Here is a 21,748-nt window from a genome sequence, read left to right as displayed (position 1 = left end):
TGGGTCTCACCCAGGTGAGGTTGAGTCTAGAAGCAGGGGAAGCAACATCCTCCTTGAAAGGAAAATAATCAATATCTGTAGGAAGCAGGAGCCTGAGCCACACTTGCAGGGGAAGTTGAGCCAGCACCCAGCCATCAGCCAAGGTTTTACCAGTGTACACAGAATTTGAGGGATGGCTTTTATTTACCCCAAGCCCTTTGGAAGGGAAGAGACCTTGGAACAAGCCAGGAGCTTTTTTCTGCAGCATCTGGTGTACAGGTTGGACCCGTTAACGCTGTAGGCTGCTCTGCTGGGAGATGTTCCAGGTTGGTTCCACATAGGCATAGTGTGGTCATTTTGAGCTGGAGCTTCAGTGGAGTTGGCAGCTAGACAATGCCTGGGGTCATATGACCACTTACGGGCTTGACCTTCATTCCATGATGCAGAAAGACCCATAAGATGCACCATAGGCGCTTCCATCCCACCCACTTTGGTTATGGCCTCAACTTGGGCTCACCAGAAGCTGTTGAACAAGCTCGGGTTTTCTTTCTTTTCTGATAATCAGTTGTTATGGAGTGATTCTTTAGGTGGGACAAGATTCTGCGGCCTTCAGAGCACAGGGTTTGTCAAGTGCCCTTATTTTATTCCCACCCATCAGATATGTATGAGATTAAGCAGGGGCATATTCAGTAACCTGAGCCCAGACTGACACACTGGATGCTGCAGAGGCTCGTTAAGTTCCTGATTGCTGGTTGAAGGACTGCTGTCGATGCAACAGGCTTTTACTGACATTACTTCTAATCCCCTATGGAGAAAAAACACCTTCAAAGTGAAAACAGGTGTTTGGGTTGATTTATTTTTTCATTGCTAATAGAAACTAGATTGATTTGCAGGGTTTTTACTGTCACAGTGGTCTCGGTGAATATAATGGACACAGACATAGTCAAGAGAAACCTGGTTTTCTTAGAAAGCTTAGTGCCATGAGAGTGCTCTGTGGCTGCTCTCCGGGAACAGCAGCTTGCTGGTGTCAGCTAACCTCTGGCACCGCAGCTACAGGACCCGTAGGGCTCTGACTGCCTGAGCGGTTGTATTTTGCTGCTTGTGCTTATCGCACTGACCCACAGCAAGCAGGATCAGCCCATTGCTGTCTTCTCCAGCAGGTGGTTATTCACATGCAAAACACATGAGCCTCGTCTAATGGATCGGCTGGATATCTGAAAAGTCCTGGGCAAGCATCTAGTCTTCCAGACAAATGGAGAGAGATTTCCTTCAGGGAAAAAAAAAGAGTGAAGTCACATCTGCAGAAACCTGAATGTGGGCTGGAATGTCTCTTCTGTTCCTGCAGGGCCTTTCTCCCACCATCCCAGGACTAGGACCTAGAATGGATCCATGCTCCCAGGACCTCCTTGGGTCCTAAGGAAATCTATACTCCTGCAGTCACAGAGCTGTTTCCAGCTCTGTGTTTTCAGGTCTCAGATATTTGAAAGACATGCTGAACTGACTTTCTTTGTTGGCTGTGTCTCTTTTTGCTTGGCACCTTTGCTCCCAAGGATGCTAACAGGTGATATTGTCATGCATTGTGACAGGCAGTCCGTTAGTCATCTGGGTAAAACTCTGGTACACACAGTAATTTCAGTATGAGATCTCCCTTTCCATTACAGCAGATGGTCTTTGTGGCCCATCTGAGGCAGAAGATGAGATATAGACCTGTTAATTTTCACAAAACCTTCAGGAATCCACTGAGATAAAATGTTTCACTTGCACAGGCATTAAATGATTTGCCTAAGGCCATCAAAGACGACAGTGTCAGAGAAGGGATTTCATTCCTTCTGCACAAGTGGGGAAAAGAGGCAAAGCTCACCCAGCACAGCAAGGAAGAGAAACCACATTTCTGGCGGTCTAGTGTAGGATGGTCCTCAATCAACGGGCCAAATCCACCCTGTGCACATCTGCTGTGATGTTCTCAGTAGCAGCGGTGAAGGGAAAGGGGGCCGGTGCACTGCGACGGCACATGGGTTGACTCCCCCACGAGCCTCTCACATCCCGCGCTGTCCGCAAAGCCTCCTGTGGACAATGAAGCGCATGATGTATTACTACAGCAAAAGCTGGGAAGACCTGAGAGTGCCTCTAATGTGATCCCGGAGGGGAGCCAACTCCTTGTGTACTCAGCACGGCTTTCCTGGCACCGGCCGAGGAATGCTGGCACGCTGGCCCCTCCAGAGCTATTAGCGGTGCTGCACACTCCAGGGCTGCAGAGAATACGTGCTCTGTGTTGCAGCCGCCCTGGAGATCCCACCAGGCCACGCTCTTCCACGCCGCCCACCGCAGAGCTCCACCGCACCGGGGCAGGGCTCTGGGTTTCGGTCCTGGGCTCGGGAGGGATTCTGACAAGCCAGAAATTCAGGTCCTCCCCAATCCTTGCTACCCACCCCCAGCCACATCCACCTCCCTTTCCTGCTCTGAAGGTTTGTTTGCGCTTGCCTACGTGCAGCTGAGGAGTTCAGACTAGCACTGAAGCGATGGGAATGTGTGCAGCCCGTCTCGGACAGCTGGCCACCCCAAACACCCTGCACGAGCCACAGTAATTTGCATGTCCTCTCCTGCCAGGAGTCTGTAGCTTGTACTGACTGTCCCCAATGTCATTTAGATACTGGACCTGATCCACAACACTATTTAGTCTCTCAGCACTCATGTAGGTACCTGCAGATTTCAGTTCCACTGTGGCTTTAAACCTGTATCTTGCTGGAAGAGCTTAAAGTGAAGAGTAAATCACCATGTACCAAAGATATTTTCAACAGAGACCAAGCCAGCCTAGCCCAGACTCTCTCTTTCACAGTTTTCTGCTTTTGGACCCTCCAGTTTTGATTTCAGGCCTGGAAAAACAGTGAGAGAGACCCAGTGACTACTGCTATAAGTTATATATGAACTGGAAAGGTTCCTGGCCCTGGGTTCACAGCTATATCGGACCTTAAATGCCAGCCATGGTTCCTTGGATGCTTTTCACCTGGGTGAAAGATCCCTCTCCCTAGCTCAGTCATTGTGCTTCAGGCATCATTCCCATGTGACAGTTTGGATGCAGCCACCCTCTTTTAGAAGGGCACAAGAGTTTGGCAGCAAGAATGTGGATTGTCCCATGCACCTCAGGGGAGAGAACAGCATCAGACAGTTTGATTCACCCATGCAAGCCCATAGCATCTCTGCTAAGCATGAATCTCTGTCACTTGGCTGGAAGAACACTTTCTGCCCTGGGCAATGTCCGTAGCCAATATCCTGCCTGTGGCTGCAGAAATGCTCAGGCACAGTTGGATGGCCAACGGCCAGCACAGACAAACGGGCCTTATCTGGGTGATATCTAGTTCAGGGGGTGATCCCTCACACCCAGGAAATGCTTATTTCCCTGCACTGACCTCTAAACCTAGGTGATTTGAATCCCACTTACCTGCGTTTCTGGACACACAATAGTCACAGCAGCTTAACCCCCACCATGGCAGCTACGCCCACTGAGGGACTATTTTCCTGACCAAACCCATGCCAGCATCTGTCCTTGCTGTGCCCTAACCCACGTTGCCCTCTGTCACTTGTACCCAACCTCAGCTACTGGACACGCTGCTCAGCATGTCCCACACAGGAGGGAACACGGAGGTGCAGCCCAGAGGGGACAGATATTGCCGCTGTGCTGCGAGCTGTCTGAGCCACCAAGTTTTCTCTGCCTTCAGCTGTGGCTGCTGGCACACAGTGCAGAGGGGGAGATGGCGTTCAGCCCATACCTGCCCGGCCCACAGCCTTGGCACAGAGTGCGCAGGGCATGAATTCCTCGTCTCCCCGCGGTCCGTACGCGGTAGCATCCCACCAGCAGACGTGACCTGGCATGAGTAAATCCCAAACCCTAGTACTGGGGCACCAGGCTGAGGGATGTGGGATGGACTATTTGCAGTAGAAACATCTCAGGAGCACCCACCAAGCACCTTTATGGACATCCAAGATGGGAAGAATGAATTTAGCTTCCACTTGATTTCTTCCCCACATAGGAGAGACGAACGGAGGGCTGCACCAAGCCAGTTCAGTGTTGTGTCTCTGTTACATCTGTGTGTGTGTCGCTGGCTGGGGAATTGCTGGGACTGGAGGCTGGACGTGTCTGGATGTCTGGCACTGAGAGAGAAAAACACACACAGGGCTCCGGAAAGGAACAGGTTCGCCTGACCTAAAGGCTTTGTGGTGTCCCAGGTCTCCAGGCTGCAGCAGGGAAGACATGCCAAGATGTTGCCTCCCTCGCAAAATTCGTGGGCTGCATGAGGCCACGGTGTGATCTTGTGTTTGATCACTGATCAGGGCTCAGCAGCCTGCTGTAAGATGAAGAGCTGATGTTTTGGAAGGAGAAAAAAAAAAAAGAAAAAAAAAAGGGAAGAAAAAAAAAAATCAATCTCAGTACAGCCTGAAGCAGCTGCATTGGAAATTCAGTCAAGCCCTTAAGCAAAAAGGCTGATGTTTTGCCAATGTGAAGGCGGAGGAGCAGCAATTAGGGCTGCAGGAGCTGTTTCCTCATCCCCGTTGCAAGCAGAGCTCCCCCCGACACCAATGGAAGAGAGCTTAATGCTTCTGCAGCTCGTTACTGCTCATTGTAGCTGTCTGCTCGGGAGTCTGTCTTTTCCTCTCCTCCCATCACTCCCTCTCCCGGTGAGAAATATACACACAAAAAATTTAAAGGTAGTCAAAACAGATAAAGCATGGAAAGGTGAGAAGGTTTGCTGGGGGAAACTGAGGCAGAAATGCTGTCACCTGCTCTCACTTTTCAAACTCCCAGCGATACAGATGTAGTTACCCTGAAAGCTTAGATTTCCAAAGGTATGTATGTGCCTGAACGTCTTCCAAGTTTAACACGAAATTAGTAAGGCAAGATCACCCCGAACTCCCCGCTGAGGCTGTCTTGCCTCTTGGCAAGTGCTCTGCGCCGCGGGTGCTGAGCTGTGGCTCGTTAGCTGAACCAGGGCTAACAGCTGGCACTGCAGGGTCGTGCCTCTGCCAGTCAGTGCCCGGGGCTGCCCGGCATCGCTCATGCTCCCAGGTCCTGGCCCTACTCCTTTAAGTGCCCTTATAGGCTGCCTGAGCCTGGGGTCACCTCCACATCTTATCTCCCATTTGGCTGGAAATATTGGGCCATTCAAGGCTTGAGAAGTACAAGGAACGAGCCATAACTGCAAGGGCAGGTGGAATATAAGGGGATTCAGATGATGAAGTGGGCATGTCCTCAGTGTAGTACCTTTATATGAAGATCTAGTCCATGAAGTCAGTGGATCCTCGAGCATGACATACTTCGTTTTACAGCCTGGAATTACTCTCTCCATCATTTTACCTCTTTTGTCCAGATCAACCTCCTTCCTTTCTAGATGCTCCTCAGCTCTGGCTTGAGTTTTCCAGTGGTCCAAGGGTGATGCTTCAGTTGAGGCATGCCAAGGATGATGCTACACAAAAGCATCTCCAGCTGGCCTTTTCTCTTCCCTTGAGTTAAACAGCAGCCTATACAAAATTGTCTCTTGAGAAGTCCTCATAGGTCTCTGGCATAACCATTCCATCTCATCAGGAAACTGAAATCTCAGAGGATAAAATACAATGGCAAGTCCAAAGCCTGGGAGCCAGGATCCTGTAGAGCAGAGCTGGAAATGCTCCTTTCCAGCTGGGATTGACTGACAAGCTCAGGGCTGGTAAACCTACAACACATACAGGGCCATTCACCTCCCACCCAGAGTTTCGGGTCCTTTCCCGACAGAGGTTGCTTCCTGGCTGCTTTACATGCATGTGGTTGCACCAAGAAAGGCAGTCTGATTTTTTATGTACGGCCAGGGACATGCTGAAGTGGCATCTTAATAGGGTTGCTTCCCACCTCTGGGAATCCATAAAAGATGGAGGCAGCTGATAACACCACTGTCTGGCCTCCACCTGAAAGCCAAGACCAGCAGGCAGCAACAGCTGGGCCTTGAAATGCCTGACCGTGAGTTTGTTTGATGAACGTATTCAAAAAAGAGAAGACTTTGTTTTGTCTGGGCTTTCTTTTAAGCAGGACCTGACCTCACTGCTAAAACAGCTCCATGGCTTGGATCATGCATGCCAAAGAGGATGCTCTGGCTGGCATCTGACCGCTCAGCTGGCCTTGGGGATTCAGGCGGCTGTTGTTAGTGGAGTTGCTGCAAGTCAGGATTGGCACTGTGGATGGGGTGTTGAGGGTGACAGCAGCCTTCAGTCCCCTCTTCACAAGTATTTCCTTGGACTGTGTTCATAGCTTAGCAAAAAGCCCAGCAGTTTGGGGTTATTGCAGGTGATGGTGGGCTGCTCTCCACCTCATTTCCCTCTGGGACCAGTCCAAAGTCCCAGTGTTTCCTGTGACAAGGACAAGGACGTTTATTTTGGAAACTGGAATTGCTCGACCTGGAGAGACAAATCCTTTGGTATTAGTTTCCTGCACATGCAGCACTGGGGCCTCCCTTGCTGGGGTCTTGGGACATGCAGCTGGGCCATCACAGGAGGAGAAGGGGGACCAGCAGCAAGAGCCCTGTTTAGGTGTAGAGGACTTAGTCACCATGTTCTCTGGGAAGTTGGCTTTATACTACATTTTTTTCCATGACCTGCTTGCAAATCCTACATCTTGGGTAGCTGTAACTGTTGGGGTTTGGTCAAGATCACAGCAAAATTCTTTAGTGCACGAGCTATTGCTTTGACAGGCACCCCCAGAGAGCACGAAGGGTTTTTCTACCCCTAGGATTTTATCTATGGGGTAACCGAGTCACCAAGAAAACAGACTATTGCATCTGCTTAGCTCCTTTCACTGCAGTACAGACACCTCTGAAGGACCCGTAACAGCAGTATGTTCCTGACCGCCAGTACTTTGACTCCCAGCCCCGCACACTACCCATTGCTGTTCCCCATAGCATTATGTTCCTTCCCACTGAAATCCAGCTTGATCAGTCCCATGGCTGGTGCCAGTCAGCTAGGACCTGCTGAAAATGGGGACAAGGGGCTGTTTTGGCTTTGTTCCTCACTTCAAGCCAGGAGGACCAGCCCCCATGGCCCCACTGTAAAAGCAGCGTTCTCCTCTCTATCCCAGCACCCTAAAACCATCCAGCATTATTTAGGCAACAAAGGTTTTTAAGTACTTGATTGCTCTGTAGGTAACAAATTCCCTCTCTCACTCTCCGAGTTCAGACTGAGGCCAGATCTGACTCAGGTGCCCAGGAGGGTATTTCAGCCTCCAGCTTTTGAGAGATTTTTTTGCAGACACACAGACACGACGTGCACACAGAAACTCTTCTTTGCCAGATAACACCTCCTGGGCACTCAGCCAACCGCTGAGTGCTCGTCCGCTTTGCCCAGGTCTAGGCAGTGTGATGTTCCCATTGAAATCTAAGGCTGCCACTTGCTCACCTCAGAGGAAAGCAATAAGACCTCTAAGAGCTCTGTTCATAATAAAAAGACATCCTTTCTCATGGTTGTGGACTAGGAAAAAAGCGAGATGTTGACAGTCTTTACCCTCTGATACCTTGGCAGATCATAACTGCAGAGAAGTGAGAAGAAAATCGTTAGGCAATTAGGGAGGAATATGGAAAAAATCAAGTGAGAGGAGGGGGAGGCTCAGAGGCTGGAGCAAGTTTTGGCTCTTCATTTTGCTTCTTCTTCAACTCTGTGACAGCCTTGTTCATGCTCCTCAGATAACAGGGACAGCAGCCCTGCACACTGCTGCCAGGAGACACATTAATCAAGCATACTTGTGATATTGTATTTATCAGCTATGTGAACTCCACCTGGCCCCATACAGCTGGCCAGTATCATCATTACAAGCCTACGGCGGGGAAACTGAGGCAGGAAAAAGGGATTTCCCTAACTGGACCCCAGTAGCAGAAGGGTCTGGTTTTCCTAGACCATGACACCAGCTCTTCCAGGTCAGTCATCTGAAGGGTGCAGCACACCTAAGTGGACATGACCATGAGCTGACGCTGAAGGGGTTATCTCCCTGCCCACCCCCTCTTCTTCTGCATTGTGCTCTTGCAGTGTAGATCATTTGAAGACCTGGCTGGTCAAAGCCTGCTCATCCAATCTTTTTCTTACCCTGCTTTGAACAGTAGTTTGACCTAGTTGAGGTCCTGAGGTCCCTTCCAGCCTGAATTGTTGGAATCTGTGCTCTAACAAGAAAATAACCAATCCCTTTCCCAAAAAAATAAGATCTTTCCGTCAGAGCAGACTGCTGATCTAACTCACCCCATGGCCATGCTCGCTAGGTACGATGCAGGGGATGGGGGACGAAACGGCCCCATTCAGCGTAGTCACCTCAGATGAACTGTGGCATCAGCTCACTCCTTGAATCTCAAAGCACTTGGCATCAAGAGAGGGATCTGATTGCTCAGGGTGCTCTGTCCTCTCTTTATTATTCTGCAAGCTTGGAAGCCTCAGAAAGATGAGGGCAACGCTATCATCACTTACTGACAGCAGTACTGAAACTGCCCTTAAAGCATCTCTTGTAGATGGCAACCCAGGATGGTAGCTGCTGTACCTACACAAGGAAAACTGATGGTTGAAACAGATGAGCCAGGTGAACCGAAATCCCTCCCCCAGACTGTGCTGTGAGTGACAACTGTTGTTACTGAAAGCAGAATAATGTTACCTTTGCAAAATGACACTGCGGAGCTGGCCCCAACTGTCGGCTCCGGAGCGTAATCATCACGGAAAGAAGCAGGGAGGTTGTAGAGAGGATGAGACCTGACCCACCACACTACTCCATGAAGTTATTAACTGGTCTCCAGATCCAGTCTGGATGGGTACAGTGCAAAGGGCCCAGAGCCACCTGCCATTGCCAGTAGCACCATACTGGTCAGGTTGATTCACCCCACTAAGCCAGGCATTACAGCAGAGGCTCACGGCTGCCTGGTGAGCTTCATCCAGCCCTGGCAGGGAGAGGGTCATGAGAGGAGGGATGCCTGCGTTGTTAAAGGTCCAGGCTCAAACCCTGCCATGCTGCATGGTACTTGTGTGATCAGTGGTGGCAGACAGTGAAACAGGGACTGCTGTGACTTAGAGGGGACATGGTTTAGCTTTTTCAGGCTGAATTCACCCCAGGCTTCTTGTACACTCAGTGGAAACATAACCAATACAGCTAGCAGAGTCCAGAGCATGATCCGTCTCATCCTGGTGTCCAAGTCCTAATGCAGAGCAGAACAGCGGCTCCCTGAAGGTGCTTATTTCTCTTCTAAAGGGACCCTGAGTGTCAAGTCCCAAGGACACATCTGCATTTTAGATGCTTCAAGTTAAGTGAGATGTCAGCAGCCCGTATCACTGTGTGCCTCAGTTCCAGCAGTTGGTGGTAGTAGGGGCACAGCTCTACTAGAAACGAATGCAGAGCAGCTCAGAGACGTTCTTATCAAGACCTTTCCATCAGCCACTGGATCCAAAACCTTCATCCTGACATAGCAATTCTGGCACACTCTTGGCGAAGGAGCGCGGCTGTGCCTTTGGGCATGGCCAGAGAGCCAGAGCAGCCTGACACCGGGAGTGCATGAGTCTTGCTGGGGAAACAGAGCATGGTTTATTGGGGAGATCTGATTTTCTTACCTCTCCATTTGTCAGAAAAATTGGGATTCTTGTCACTTTTTTGGCAAATAATAAGAAGAATAAGATTTTCACTCTACATCTGCACCTGGGGGGAATTTAACGATGTTATAGGCAACATTTTAATGACTATTTCACAAGCAATATAGGAAAAGCTTGTTTTGGCTTGATTTGAAAGAAAAACAAATATATTTGTATGCCCAGGGTTGGACAAGTACATACAATATTTGTTATTCCTATATATGAACCTGTATTTTGTCTAATTTGAGCATCTAAAGACTGCTGAGGTGTGACAAGGCACACCTGTTATTAGTACTCATGGACCAAAGTCACCACAATTTTTTCCCTAGTATTACTAGTTAATAATAGGGAATTAATTGTTACTACTTAATAGCAGGTGTTTACTTGTAGACCTTTCTTTTAATTGTTGTCTTAAATGCCTTTCAATTAGACACTCCACTGGGAGTCTTTCATTCCTAAGCCTTAACGGTATTGACCTAGTTTCAGACAAACAGTGGTAGCTGTGAAATGGAGAGAATCCCATTTCTGTGCAGTTTAGGGACCTGAGCAAAGGCTGTTGGCATCCTCCCCCCAAGCACATTCCCATGGGGCATATTGTGCTTTATAACCCACAGCTCTTTTGCTGCTGGTATGAGAAATAAAAGTAAAAAGTACTCTTTTTCTAGAGCTCTAATGTCATGATTTGATATAGGTCTTTCCCCTTTACTTCTTATCAGTACTTCGCACCGTGGGAGGATAACAAAGCAATATGCGTTAAGACAGCTCTGTTTGCATCCTTGGCTCAGCTGATTGCAACCATCTGTCTTGTCTGAGGACAATTCTGAATACTTGAGTAAAAGACAGGACTCCAACTACCTCCTCCAGGGAGGGTATTCCTAGAAAAGCTTTTAAAAAATCAGTGCCTGAGGCTTTGAGAACCAAGAGGCAAAACTAAAAAAGGGAGTTGGTTTTGAGAGGCATAAGAGAACTGAGGAGACAAAAGGGAAGGAGTTGGACTTTCCCATGAAGAATCAAGAAAAATACACCCCTTCTGTTGCTCTGTCCAAGTGACATTATCTGTCTCATAACTGCAACAGACTTTCCTTAAACAATTTCAGGACCACGGGGTCTGTACTCAGGTGATCCTCCCTGCATCTGTGGTAGGAGCATGGGAAGGAGGAAAGAGGTGCCAATTTCTGCAAGAGAAACCCTTCTGTGGCTTTTTGGACTCTTGCTTTGCAAGACAAAATAAAATGCAAAAGGAAAAAGAAAGAGCAGAAATCAAGCATCACAGCTCTACTTGTGAAACAGTCATTGTAGACAGCAAGGTATGAAACCAAAACAAACTATCTGCTTTTGAAGAATGAGAGGAAAAGAGAAAGAGCGAAACCAGCACTGTATCTAGGCTCACACGCTGAGAAATGGGGGATGGGGGGGCGGGGTGTGGTGTTTGTGTCCTTAAAGCACACTTTTTATCATCCTTTGAGGATGAGAGAAAGGTACGGGTGTGAGCCAAGACATCAAAACACAATGTCAGGGTGACGTCTATTTTAATTTACGGCTCTCCCAACATTTCAGTTGGTGGGGCACATATACAGGGCTCTCAGCAACAAACAAGGGGACCCCAAGCCACAGGAGGGTCAGGCATCATATTCAGCTGCCAAGCAGGCACCAAGGAGCAATCTTGCATCCCTCTGGCAGCTCAGAGGGCACAGAACTGCTTTTCTAGCTTGGGTTTAAGCCTGCAGCCCCTGCCATGGTCTAGACAGAGAGGACGGTCCTTGGGTTGTGTTGATCTGAAGCTTGGATCAGCTGAGACACTCAGGTTAGGGTTTGCCTCATCTCACATGAAAGAGCTGGAGACATGGATGCCTACAGCTGAGCAAGTTGTTCTCTGGCCCACTGTGGAAGACGGAAGAACTGGCAGTTTCAGGGTGTGATTCATCTGAATGTTTTAGACATTAGCTTTAGGCTCGGATTAATCATTCCTGACTACAGCAATCCTGCTGCACAAGTGTGGAGTCTGATGTGTCTTATTTATGATCCAAGAATATAACTCAAATCAGTACTGATTGATTGCTGCTGATCTCTCTACTCCAGCTCCATCTTCTAATCACCAGGAAGGCCACCTCTGCTTGGGCAGCCCTGATAAGCAGTTGTGGTGAATTTTCTTCTTGCTTGGAAGGACATTTTTTCATAGCTCAGCCTATAAGGGTTACACCTCATTTGCTCCAGGGGTGTAAAGCAGGAGAGCAGGCAATCATTTTGGCAAGACAGATGTTCTCCTATAACGCCCTGTCCTGGAAATGCACGATAAATGTCAGTTCTCCTTGATAAATGATATATGCTGACTGTAAATCATGAGATGACTTAGTAATAGAGGCATTAGCATGCCAGGATGGCTAAGATGGGAGATCCATACATGTAATCAACTTGATGAGTTTGCAAGTGACAAGGATGATAAAGGTCATCTTCTCTTGATGTCATGGTATCCCCCCATCCCAAAGAAATTTTTTGCAATATGGTGATAAACGCAGTGGACATCCATGTTCAAATCAGTTAATTTCCTTTGGCATGAGTTATCATGAGTCTGCAAGTTGTGCTTTGTCCAGGAAGATTTTCTTCCCACTCTTCTTGTGCTGCTTGAAGGATGAGGCTTCCCCAAGGCACAGTGAAAGCAAAAGGGATTGTAAGGGCATCAGAGAGACGAGCTCAGCCTGTACTAATCCCAAAGAAACAGCAAAGGGATGCAATATTCCCAGTTCTGCCTAGCATTTTCCATGCCTACTGGAATTTTTCTTATTACAGCAGTCATGGGAGAACTATGCTGAGACCTGGACTCTGTGAGACAAGTGTGGAGAGAGTGGATTTATGATTGAGAGCAGGAGCATGTCCTTCTCCTCACAGGGCAATGAGGCACTTAGAAGCAGGAAGGCAAGCTCCCCAGAAGTGTGTAGACATCTCCTACACATGGGAGGTCTGGGCCTGAGGGTAGGGTGAAGAGCGGGGACCAGCCAGCCCAGCGAGACAGCCCTGAACACAGCATGAGGTTATTCAGCTTTCTGTAGCTGCAGTGCAGGATCCCAGAGCCTAGTTAGCTGAAGCAGAGGTGTCCTGTCCACCTGCAGTGGTTTGGTGATGTGACCAAGGGATTAAGGCAAAATCACCAACTTCATTTACCTTCTGTGAGGCTGGGCAAAACAGGCAGAGGGCAGAGCAGCTTGTGAGCTAACCTCTCAGTGCTTCCCCAACTTGTGGCCAGGGTCCTGGTGCATCAGGACCCAACCAGCTCTTCCTTCTCCTTCACATCAACTCCTTTCCCCCACCCTTTCCTTGATCTGGGTGCCCCTTGGGTCTCCTCCTCCTTTCACCCTTCTGTCTTCACACCCACTTGGCTTGATTGTCCCATTCTGGTGTTTATAAACTCACTCTCTAAAAGGATTAAGACATCTCATGAGGTTGATTCCCATCCTCTGTAAGCGGAACGTGGTGAGGGTCAGACACAGGCATTGTTTCACGGGCAGAAAAGCAATGCAGAGAGCTCGGCTCAGCACCCACCTACCTGAGCCCTCAAACCTGAATCCCCACCGTTGTTGCAACATCACCACGGGTGATATTTGGCAGGGGGAGAGGGAGATGGGTGCTTGTCCATCATGGAGCACAGCAGGGGTAAGAACAGGGGCTCTTGCTAGGCTCACGGCTGGTCCCATGACAGGTGGGTAGATCTCTTAGCCCCCCCGAGACGAAGGCGTTGCTGCTGTTGTACGCTCGCCCTGCCGTTTGCATGCACCGAGCAAAGCACCCGCAGCCGCCAAGGGGAAAAGACACCAGTCCTGCTGCAGCCTCCCACGCAAGCAGCAGGCACAGCAGCAGATGGGGCTTCAAATCTGCTTTCTCATGCCCGGACCTGGCCCGTCCATGAGCCCGGGGTCTCCTGCTATGAAAGAACCTCCCTTCTCCCATCCTCTCCACCACTCCGGTGTCCTGAACAAACCACAGCTCCATAGCTTTTGCGATTAGCTGCTGGCAGTGGATTGTGCCTCTGCTGCTTTTGCTACTGTACCTCCGGCTGGGCCAACTGGCACTTTGGCTTTATTTATTTTTAAACCTTTCCAGCATTAACCTGAAAGGAAATAGGTTTCAAACCACATTTTTTTCCCCTAAAGTTGGAAATAATGCCTATTCAGTTAAATTAAATCCCTCAGGGCAGAATAAGTACCACTCCCTGCTCTCCCCCACCCCAGTCAGCTCCTCTTTGGAACAAATTGTCCCCAGTGAATTTTGTTGGTGGTGGTTTTGTACGGGTTTTATGCCAAGGCACTGATAACATCCAGGCAGGCAGAGGGTAAGAAGCACAGAGGTAGCAGGAAATTAAGAAAGGGAATTAGATTATTCGGGCAGTGGGCAAATCGAGCATTGCCCAAATTAGAAAAGAATAAACATCATTTATCTGTATTTACTCTGCTCGCTCGCTCTCCATGAGGGAGATGCTGTAAGCTGTCACTGAAATATGAAGTGCCAGACCCTCACGATCCAAGCACAAGTTCAGAGCAGCTTTTAGTGGGTGAGGGATGTATTTTGTCTGAAGTGACAGCTTCCAGAGTCAAGTGGTGGGGTCACGATCTTCTTCTGAACCCAACAAGGAGTTTTGCTTGCCAGGGAGCACATGCCCTGAGTGGCTGCAAAAGTCAGCAAGCAAACCCAGCAAATCACAAACATACCTGTATTTCTTCTGTGAAATACAGCCAGACACAGGGCACGGTTAATCACTGGTTGAGTTGCAGCCAGGCAAATCCTACTTTGCTATAGGATTGGCAGCAGACCCAGTAACAGCGATTGCACAGGGTACATTTTGTCCAAGATAGCACAAAAAAATCCCTGGTCCTCCCGTATTTGCTAGGGTTCATCTGGACCTAAGTGAACCAGCAGGGCCCAGTGGCCGGGAGATGCTTGCACAAACACTCATTTTTTAAAGTCTAGGAAAACAGAGAAGATAAACCACTTGTCTAAACCCAATCGCAAAATAATCGAGAGAATCCATCCTCTCCCATCTAAAGGAAAGCAATTCCATTTATAAAAAACAAGGGTCAGCATCTCAGTTCTACACCATCCCATGACCAACCTCATGCAATTATTTGTATTCCCAACCACCTCCACCCTGACACCTTTTCCAGCTTCTGAGCAATTCCCCATCGCCATGAGCTCCTGACTGGCCCTGTTTTGGCTCAACCCATGGTGAAGGCTACATCAGCTCCTGCCAAAGGCACCTGAATCCTTACTCTGTGGCATTATTTAGTTGTGCCACCCTTGTCTGCATGCCTGGCATCAATACCACATTGCCTTCAGCCCAGCCTGATGCTCTGATATCGGTAGAGGTACACTCACCTGTGGCAGCTGCAGGTCTGATGTTAGATTAGACTTGGTTAATCTCCTAATTCTAACAGCCATCTCACCCCTTATAGAATTTAGGAGAGGGTTTGCTCCATCAGCAAGGCTGGAATAAAGCTCTAATTTCACTTCCTTCCCGCTCACGCCCTCAGCTCTGTTGCAGAAAAAGGACTTGGTTTATGACCTTATATTGCTTGGTTTGGTGTTTCAGTTACACCCTTCACCCAGCTCACCTAAGGCACTTTTAAAGGAAAGCCTTAGAAGTTTTGTCAACACTCCCCAAAGCTGACTGTTGGTCTCTGTGTCCCCACACCAGTCCATCAGGTCTTCACAAAAAGTCGTCACTACGATCATCCTTCCAGAGATGATCACCAAATCCAGCAGGGCTGGTTTGGGATGCGACCTGCATGGCCAGCCCCACCTCTGTCCCGCCTTGTTCCCACACCCTTGGGACCCTTTTCCCTCCATATCACCAGCACTGATGCTTTCATTTTCACATTTCCCTTCTTTCCCCTGAGCCCCGCTCCTGCCTGCACCCCCATTCCTGCTTCACACCAGTGATTACCTGGTCTACTGCTGTCCAAGATGGTGATCACCAGCAGTCCCTTGCCTTGGGCCCATCCAGCGGCTGTGATGCTCTCAACCCTGACCAAGGAATTTGTTTGCCTTTAGCTATTTTTTGAGCTACTGCCAGGGAAGTTTCACAAAAAGGATAGTGTTATTTCTGAAAATGAGTCCCATAAACAAGGATGAATATGACCTCCCCGTTGAGATTTGGGGTTTACTTTAGTGGCTGGGAGATCAGCCAATGAAATGGAAACACCAGAAAACATTATCATAATTACCCCATGGCCTCCTCTGGGGGCAAGGGAGAGGGGAAAAAAAAAAAAAAAAAAAAGCTGAACTAAACTGATTTAACAGCCTCTGGATAGCATTGTCGTTTCACCCTTCCCTGCTTGGCCTGCCTCCTGCTCTGCATTTCTGCTTTCTCTGAAAAAGGGGGAGAAAAAAAACAAAAAACAAAAAACGTTCCTAGATCTTTTCCCCTGATGGAACTTTTTTATTATTATTATTCTGGCAAAAAAAAGTGTTGGGAAGCCAAGAGGTGATAAATCTTGAGAAAGAGCAGCAGATGGGTTTTGATTGCAAAACTGGGGAGGCCAGGGAGGAGCCCCCATCCCTTCCAGCTGCACCTAGTCTGTAAGAGCAGGAGTGACGGGCAAAGCTACGTGTGTAGTGCCCAGCCTGTCTGCATCCCTTGAGCTTGTACAAATTTGATGCCAAGTAAGCTTAGTGCAGGAATTTATGCTGAAGCAAGTTAGGGAGGGCTCATGAAAAGGGATTTGCTGTCAGCTCTTTTAGAGTGATTAACTTCTGCAGGGGCATGATGACCTCATACGTCTAAATAGTTGGATGTGGGAGATGAACCTGTCTGTGACACTATTTCTGACAGCCCTCAGATGCTTCTCTTGGCCCCGGAGCTCATGCCAGCAAAAGCTCTGCTCCTAAACTCCACAGATCATCTCAGTGCTGCTAAAGTGACCAATTACTGCGGTCACCAGCTGCCTGAAGGAAAAAAAAAAAAAAAAATAAAAGGGGGGGGGGGAGAATCCCCACAGCTGATCTGATTTATTTTAGGTGGTGGTTTGAGAGTGGAATGAATTTCAGATGATCTTTGTATGTAAATACTCAGTGACTATAAAGGGAACTCTGAGTGAGTACCTTGGATTGGTAAATCTCGTCCTGGATGGCTCCAGCTGACCAGCAAAGCAGGTATTATGTGGGCAAGGACATATGATGCTTGTTCCTTTCTGTTGACAGGTGTTGGGCTGCAAAGGGGTGGGCTTACAGCAGCAGTTCTGGGTAAAAGATGAGTGAAATGTTGAATATGCAAGTCTTGGTGAGTTGCGGCTTCTAGTGTTTCTAGTGCTTCTGATCTACTTTTTCACGGTCCTGAACAGCAGGTGCAGAGAACACACAGGTTGCATCGAGCATGTCAAACTGGGCCATACCCGGAGTGTAGATGTATGTTCCTAGATGCTCAGCAGGGCACAAGGTTTCTGTGCCCTTGGAAAAATAGAAGGCCTATAGGTATGCATGAAAGTAGCCTTATTCAGTCAATCTTCTGTCCTAACAGGAGCTGCCAGCTGAGGATGTTTAGAGAAGGAGACAGCTTTTATGGTTGTCGCCTTCCAGCTTTTGGTGATCAGCAGTTTAGGACCTTCCTGCATCAGAACTTGCACCCAGGCTATAGTCTTTAACAGCTACTGATGGATTTGTCCTTTATTAATTCGAATTGACTGAGGCGATTTGCTTACATGCATTTCCCTGTTTCTTTTAGACCTTGTTCTCTTCATCTTGTGCCTCCCAGGTCTCAAATTCTACAAAACTGTGACTAATTTGCCCCCCTTCTCTGCACCACCTGGCACCTTACAGACACCTCTCCTACCACTATCTCCAGCCCCATCTCTCTCCCAACCCAAGGGTTCCAAACCCGCTCCAAAGCAGAGGCTGCTCCACCAGCAGTAGCTCCCACCTGTTGCAAACTGCTGCAGCCCATACCTCAGCACTTCAGAAAACGAAGCCACTTATTTCGCTGCCTAGGAATATTCAGATTCCAGAAGTTGGCATATGCAGCTGCTAAAAATTTTAGCAAGGCAGTATTTTTGGATCGGGTTTTGAGATTGTTTGTCAAAGAGAAAGTTTTGCCAAACGAGATCCAAATATGTCTAATATTGTGAGTGGATCTGTTTCGCAAAGAAAATGTTCCTGTGGATTTCTTTTAACCTTTGACAGCTAGGACGGAAAGAGAAGTAGGGCAGGATTGTCTTAAGATCAGAAGACCCAGAGCAAGAAAATCAGATGCACAGGAAAAAGTGGTATTGAACAGTTAAAAGTGCTCCAGCAGCTGACAGGTCCAAAGTTGCCCTACAGTTTCCAGCCATGGGTGTCTGCCCTGTCCTACCTGCTGTTCCTTGAACCCAAGGCTGAGCCATGGCAGCGCCTGATCCGGCAGCATACTGCTCAATGCTCTGGCCCTGGAGAGCTTTCAGCTGACACATCGAAATGGCTCAGCAAGGGGTTTGACGAGGGAAGGAGGCGAGGGATGGAAAGTGGGCTTGGGACAGGAGGGGGTGACCAGTTCAGTGCCACCAGCTATCAGCCCAGCTTTACTTCGGTGTTTAATGTGAGTTATTCACAGCGGCAAAGGAGAAGCATTGCCAGATTGTGTGGTTTTCCTACAAGTCTCCTGAGAATAGGTGTCTCCTTCAAGTCACAGGATTTAATGAAAATCTCTATTCTTATTCAAATATGTGTTTAAGTACATGTTTTCACCTCCTTGACCAAGGAGAATCACAGAAAGATGTCCCCTAAACATATTTCTTAGCATTTAATCTCATTTTGGGGGAGGGGAAAGAATGGGGAGCTAGTGGGGGTTTTTTAAAGGTCTGGCAGGTTTTGGAAATTTAAGACCAGTAATCAGGGCTCAGGAAAGCTGAAAACCTGGACTGCATTCAGAGCTCTGCCCCAGCCTTTCTGCCCAGCTCTGGGCACAGCACTCAGTGGCTTTCTGGGAAGTAAAATTTATTTTCTGTGCCTGGCCTGGAGACCATAAGTCCCGCTGGCTGGGAGCTGCCCTGCTCCCAGAGCACAGCCGAAGGAGCCTGAGGACTAAGCGTGCAAGCGATGAATCATTTGAAATGCCTGAGGTTAGATTCTACTCCGGCCACTATAAAGCCAAACTAACTCCTCCAGCTTTGGTCGAACCACTCAGGGTTTGTGCAGATATAAATGACAGCAGGATTTGACCCACAGGTTTTATGTTTCCAATGAAAGAGTTGAAATGCGGGATGTTGCCTTAAATGTGGACAGGCCAAACATCTGGAAAGGGATGGCTTTGTTTCACATTAACGTTAATGTGGTTTTGAAACGAACTCCCACTCCAGAAGGCTTTTTAGCATGCATTTTTTTTTCCTAGGACATGAAAAACTAACTTCTGTTTTACTCAGAATCCCCTTATCAGATCTAGCTATCCATCTGCGTGTCCGTTACCACACCAGCTGCTCAAACATCCACCGTTCCTCTCCATAGGAACACATTGAAATTGAATCTGAGGTTATTTCTAAGCCTGGATTTCATTAACCCTCATTATGTCATTTGTAGTAAGTCTTGCTTGAGAACTGATTGGCGTTCAGCTGGTTTATCTTAATTGCTTTCCAAAACGAATTAACTTAAAATGAGTGAAGGAACCTTAATTCTGAATAACAGTGGTTTGGGGGAGTACAGGGAAACATCATAACCCCCCTTCAGTCTGTGCTTCAGAGGGTTTGAAACAACCAGCCACCTCCATGGGCAGGCTCTGCAACCTATGGACAGGTTTTCTTCTCATCTGCAGATCCCTACTGGCTTCACAAGGTTTTATATTCTTTCCTTTGCCTGCCTGTACTGCGCATGGAGGTTTAGGTCTGCTCCATCGTCAGGATGTGGAGCGCTACTCATCTATGGCTATTTATCCCAACTTACTGCATCACTTAATTCTCTCAGGCTAGTGCCTTACCGACGTCCTCGATTCAGGAGCCCTCTAAGGCATTACACGTGGCTCCTCTGTGCTTTGAACCAGCTTTGAGGTGATCTTGTGGATAAGGAACCCCCCCAGAAACTCTTCTGCTATGACTGGCAGAGTAGCGAGGCTGGACCCAAACCTCAAAGGTTTCACAGGGGTGGTCAGAGCCTGCAAGGGAGCCTTGCCAGCAAAGGGACATAGTCCGCAACTTTTCTCACCCCCCTGTATGCTGCAAATCACAAAGCACCTACAGGGTTCGATCTGCATCAAACTAAGGCAGAAGATGAATGTAGGAGAAGGTTAAGTGAACTGTTTGGTTGTTTTATTGTTCGGCTGGTTTTTTTTTGGGGGGGGGGGGGGGGGAAGCAGGAAAGAACAAAGGCAGTATCATGCCAGTATAGCTGCAATGGGTACAGCGAAATTTCCATCCATTCCCGCCAAACTGAGCTGGGAGAAAGTTCCTTCTAATCTCAGACTTTCTCTAGAGTGGGACCGGTCCTGGATGTCTGAGCAGGACACATAAGCTAAGTAGCCAAGAGGCACAGCAGAAAATTAAAGCAGCCGTATTGCATTAGATCAAAGCTCTGTAAGCTCTAACCACCAAAGCATTCACAGAACAAGCCTTCCCCACGGTTGTACCCACAGCTTCCCAAGGCCAGCCATGCCTCACGGGAACATGCCAGCTTCACGAAGCAAGATTATTTTTATTTTTATGACAAACGAGTGCCTTTGAGGGCTGCATATCACCACATATCAGCAAGCAGCGAACAGAGATGGGTAAAAGAGGCTCTGGGTAAAGCGCCCTCCCTGTCCCCGCTCTTCTTGTCCCTTGACCTCTGGAGACCTTACAGGAAGAGAAATCTAATCTTCCCAGGATGATGCTCACAGACTCTTTTCCCTGAACCTTCAGTCTTTGGGGGTGGGTGGGGGGAGATGTTGTCAGCTCACAGCCCTGCTGAAGGCAGACCCCTCTGCACATGTTCCTGGATTTAGGTAGGGTGTTTATGGAGCCTGATGCCACATGACTGAAGACCTGCATGCAAGGGTGGAAATAAAATAGCACTGCATTGATGATGGCAGGTTGCAATTCTTGAGAGGAGTCCTTGAAACAATATAATTTACTAGGAATTTTTTTCCCATTCCTGCAAGCTGGGGCACACCACCCCAGAAACAGCTGCCTTCCTGCTTGCGCATGTGTGTGATGTGAGCAATTGCGGTGCGCACTTGGCTGTGTACGCAGATGAATCCATGCGGCACCCTGTGAGAGGTGCTGCTTGGGACACTGATTGCTGAGCAAGCTGAGACACACAGAGCAAGGCTGGTGGAGGAAACTGCTGATGCAAAAGAGATTTTGCATTCGGATCACCTGCGTTATGTAGGCAGTTTGTGTCCCGATGCTCTTCTCATGCTGAGGTTTGACCTCATTTCTCCCCATCGCTGCAGGTGGATGCTGATGATGTCATCACCAAAGAGGAGCAGATCTTCCTACTGCTAAAAGCCAAGGCTAAGTGCGAGCGACACCTGAAAGCCAAGGTGCCCAAGGTGCATGGTGAGTGTTCCCACAGCAACCCAGACTGCTTGGCTGGGGCTGGGCCCCTCTCTGCTCCACCCCAGCCCTTCCCCTCAACCCCATAGGCAGAGCTCAGAGCATGTGTGGGAGGCAGCTGAAACAGGCCCAACATACCGGTTTTTTTCAGGTCAGACAATGGGGAAGAGCTTTCAGCACAAGGTGGTGGGAAGCCAAGTTGTTACCCCCTCTTCCTCCAGAACTCCAGATGCCAAGGGGTCAGGAGGATGCAAGAGTGATGGTCATGGTCTTACAGCCCTTATCGCTATACCCAAAGCCCAGGCAAAGCATGGGAGATAAGCATCAACCACCAGTTCTCCCAAGACCCTTTTCAGTAAGACACCAGTGGTATGGGAAACAAAGCACCCTTCCAACACCCCTCCTCTGCTTCTCTCTGACATACTCTTGGTATATTCTCCTCAAATGGGCCCAAGCTCAGCTAAGCCTCTTTCTTCCTCTTCCTTTCTATTTTGGGCTGCAAAATCACTACCAGATGTAGGGTTGGAGGGAGAAGGAAGGGAGAAAGCTCTCTCATGTGGGTAGCAAAGCAATCATCCCCCATTGGTTTCTTTCATCAGTTTCACATGTGCTATTGGCATGGGGGCTGTATGCTGAGGCACCCTGCACCCACCCAGCTAGTCCTGGGTGGGCATCCTGTCCCA

At 48.6% G+C, this 21,748-nt stretch overlaps 1 protein-coding gene across 1 annotated transcript in view; it reads left to right on the top strand.

The window, feature by feature from the left end:
* The window catches only part of PTH1R (parathyroid hormone 1 receptor), a 134,959-nt gene that overhangs the window by 47,876 nt on the left and 65,335 nt on the right, over positions 1-21,748 (top strand). The window contains exon 4 of the mRNA XM_075082129.1: positions 20,963-21,068. Coding sequence (XP_074938230.1) covers positions 20,963-21,068 — 106 coding nt within the window. The remainder of the gene's footprint in view (positions 1-20,962; positions 21,069-21,748) is intronic.

Source organism: Phalacrocorax aristotelis, chromosome 2 (genome assembly GCF_949628215.1).
Source record: "Phalacrocorax aristotelis chromosome 2, bGulAri2.1, whole genome shotgun sequence".
Classification (NCBI taxonomy): domain Eukaryota; kingdom Metazoa; phylum Chordata; class Aves; order Suliformes; family Phalacrocoracidae; genus Phalacrocorax; species Phalacrocorax aristotelis.
Note: the sequence above shows the minus strand (reverse complement) of the source record. Positions and strands in the feature narration are given on the sequence as shown.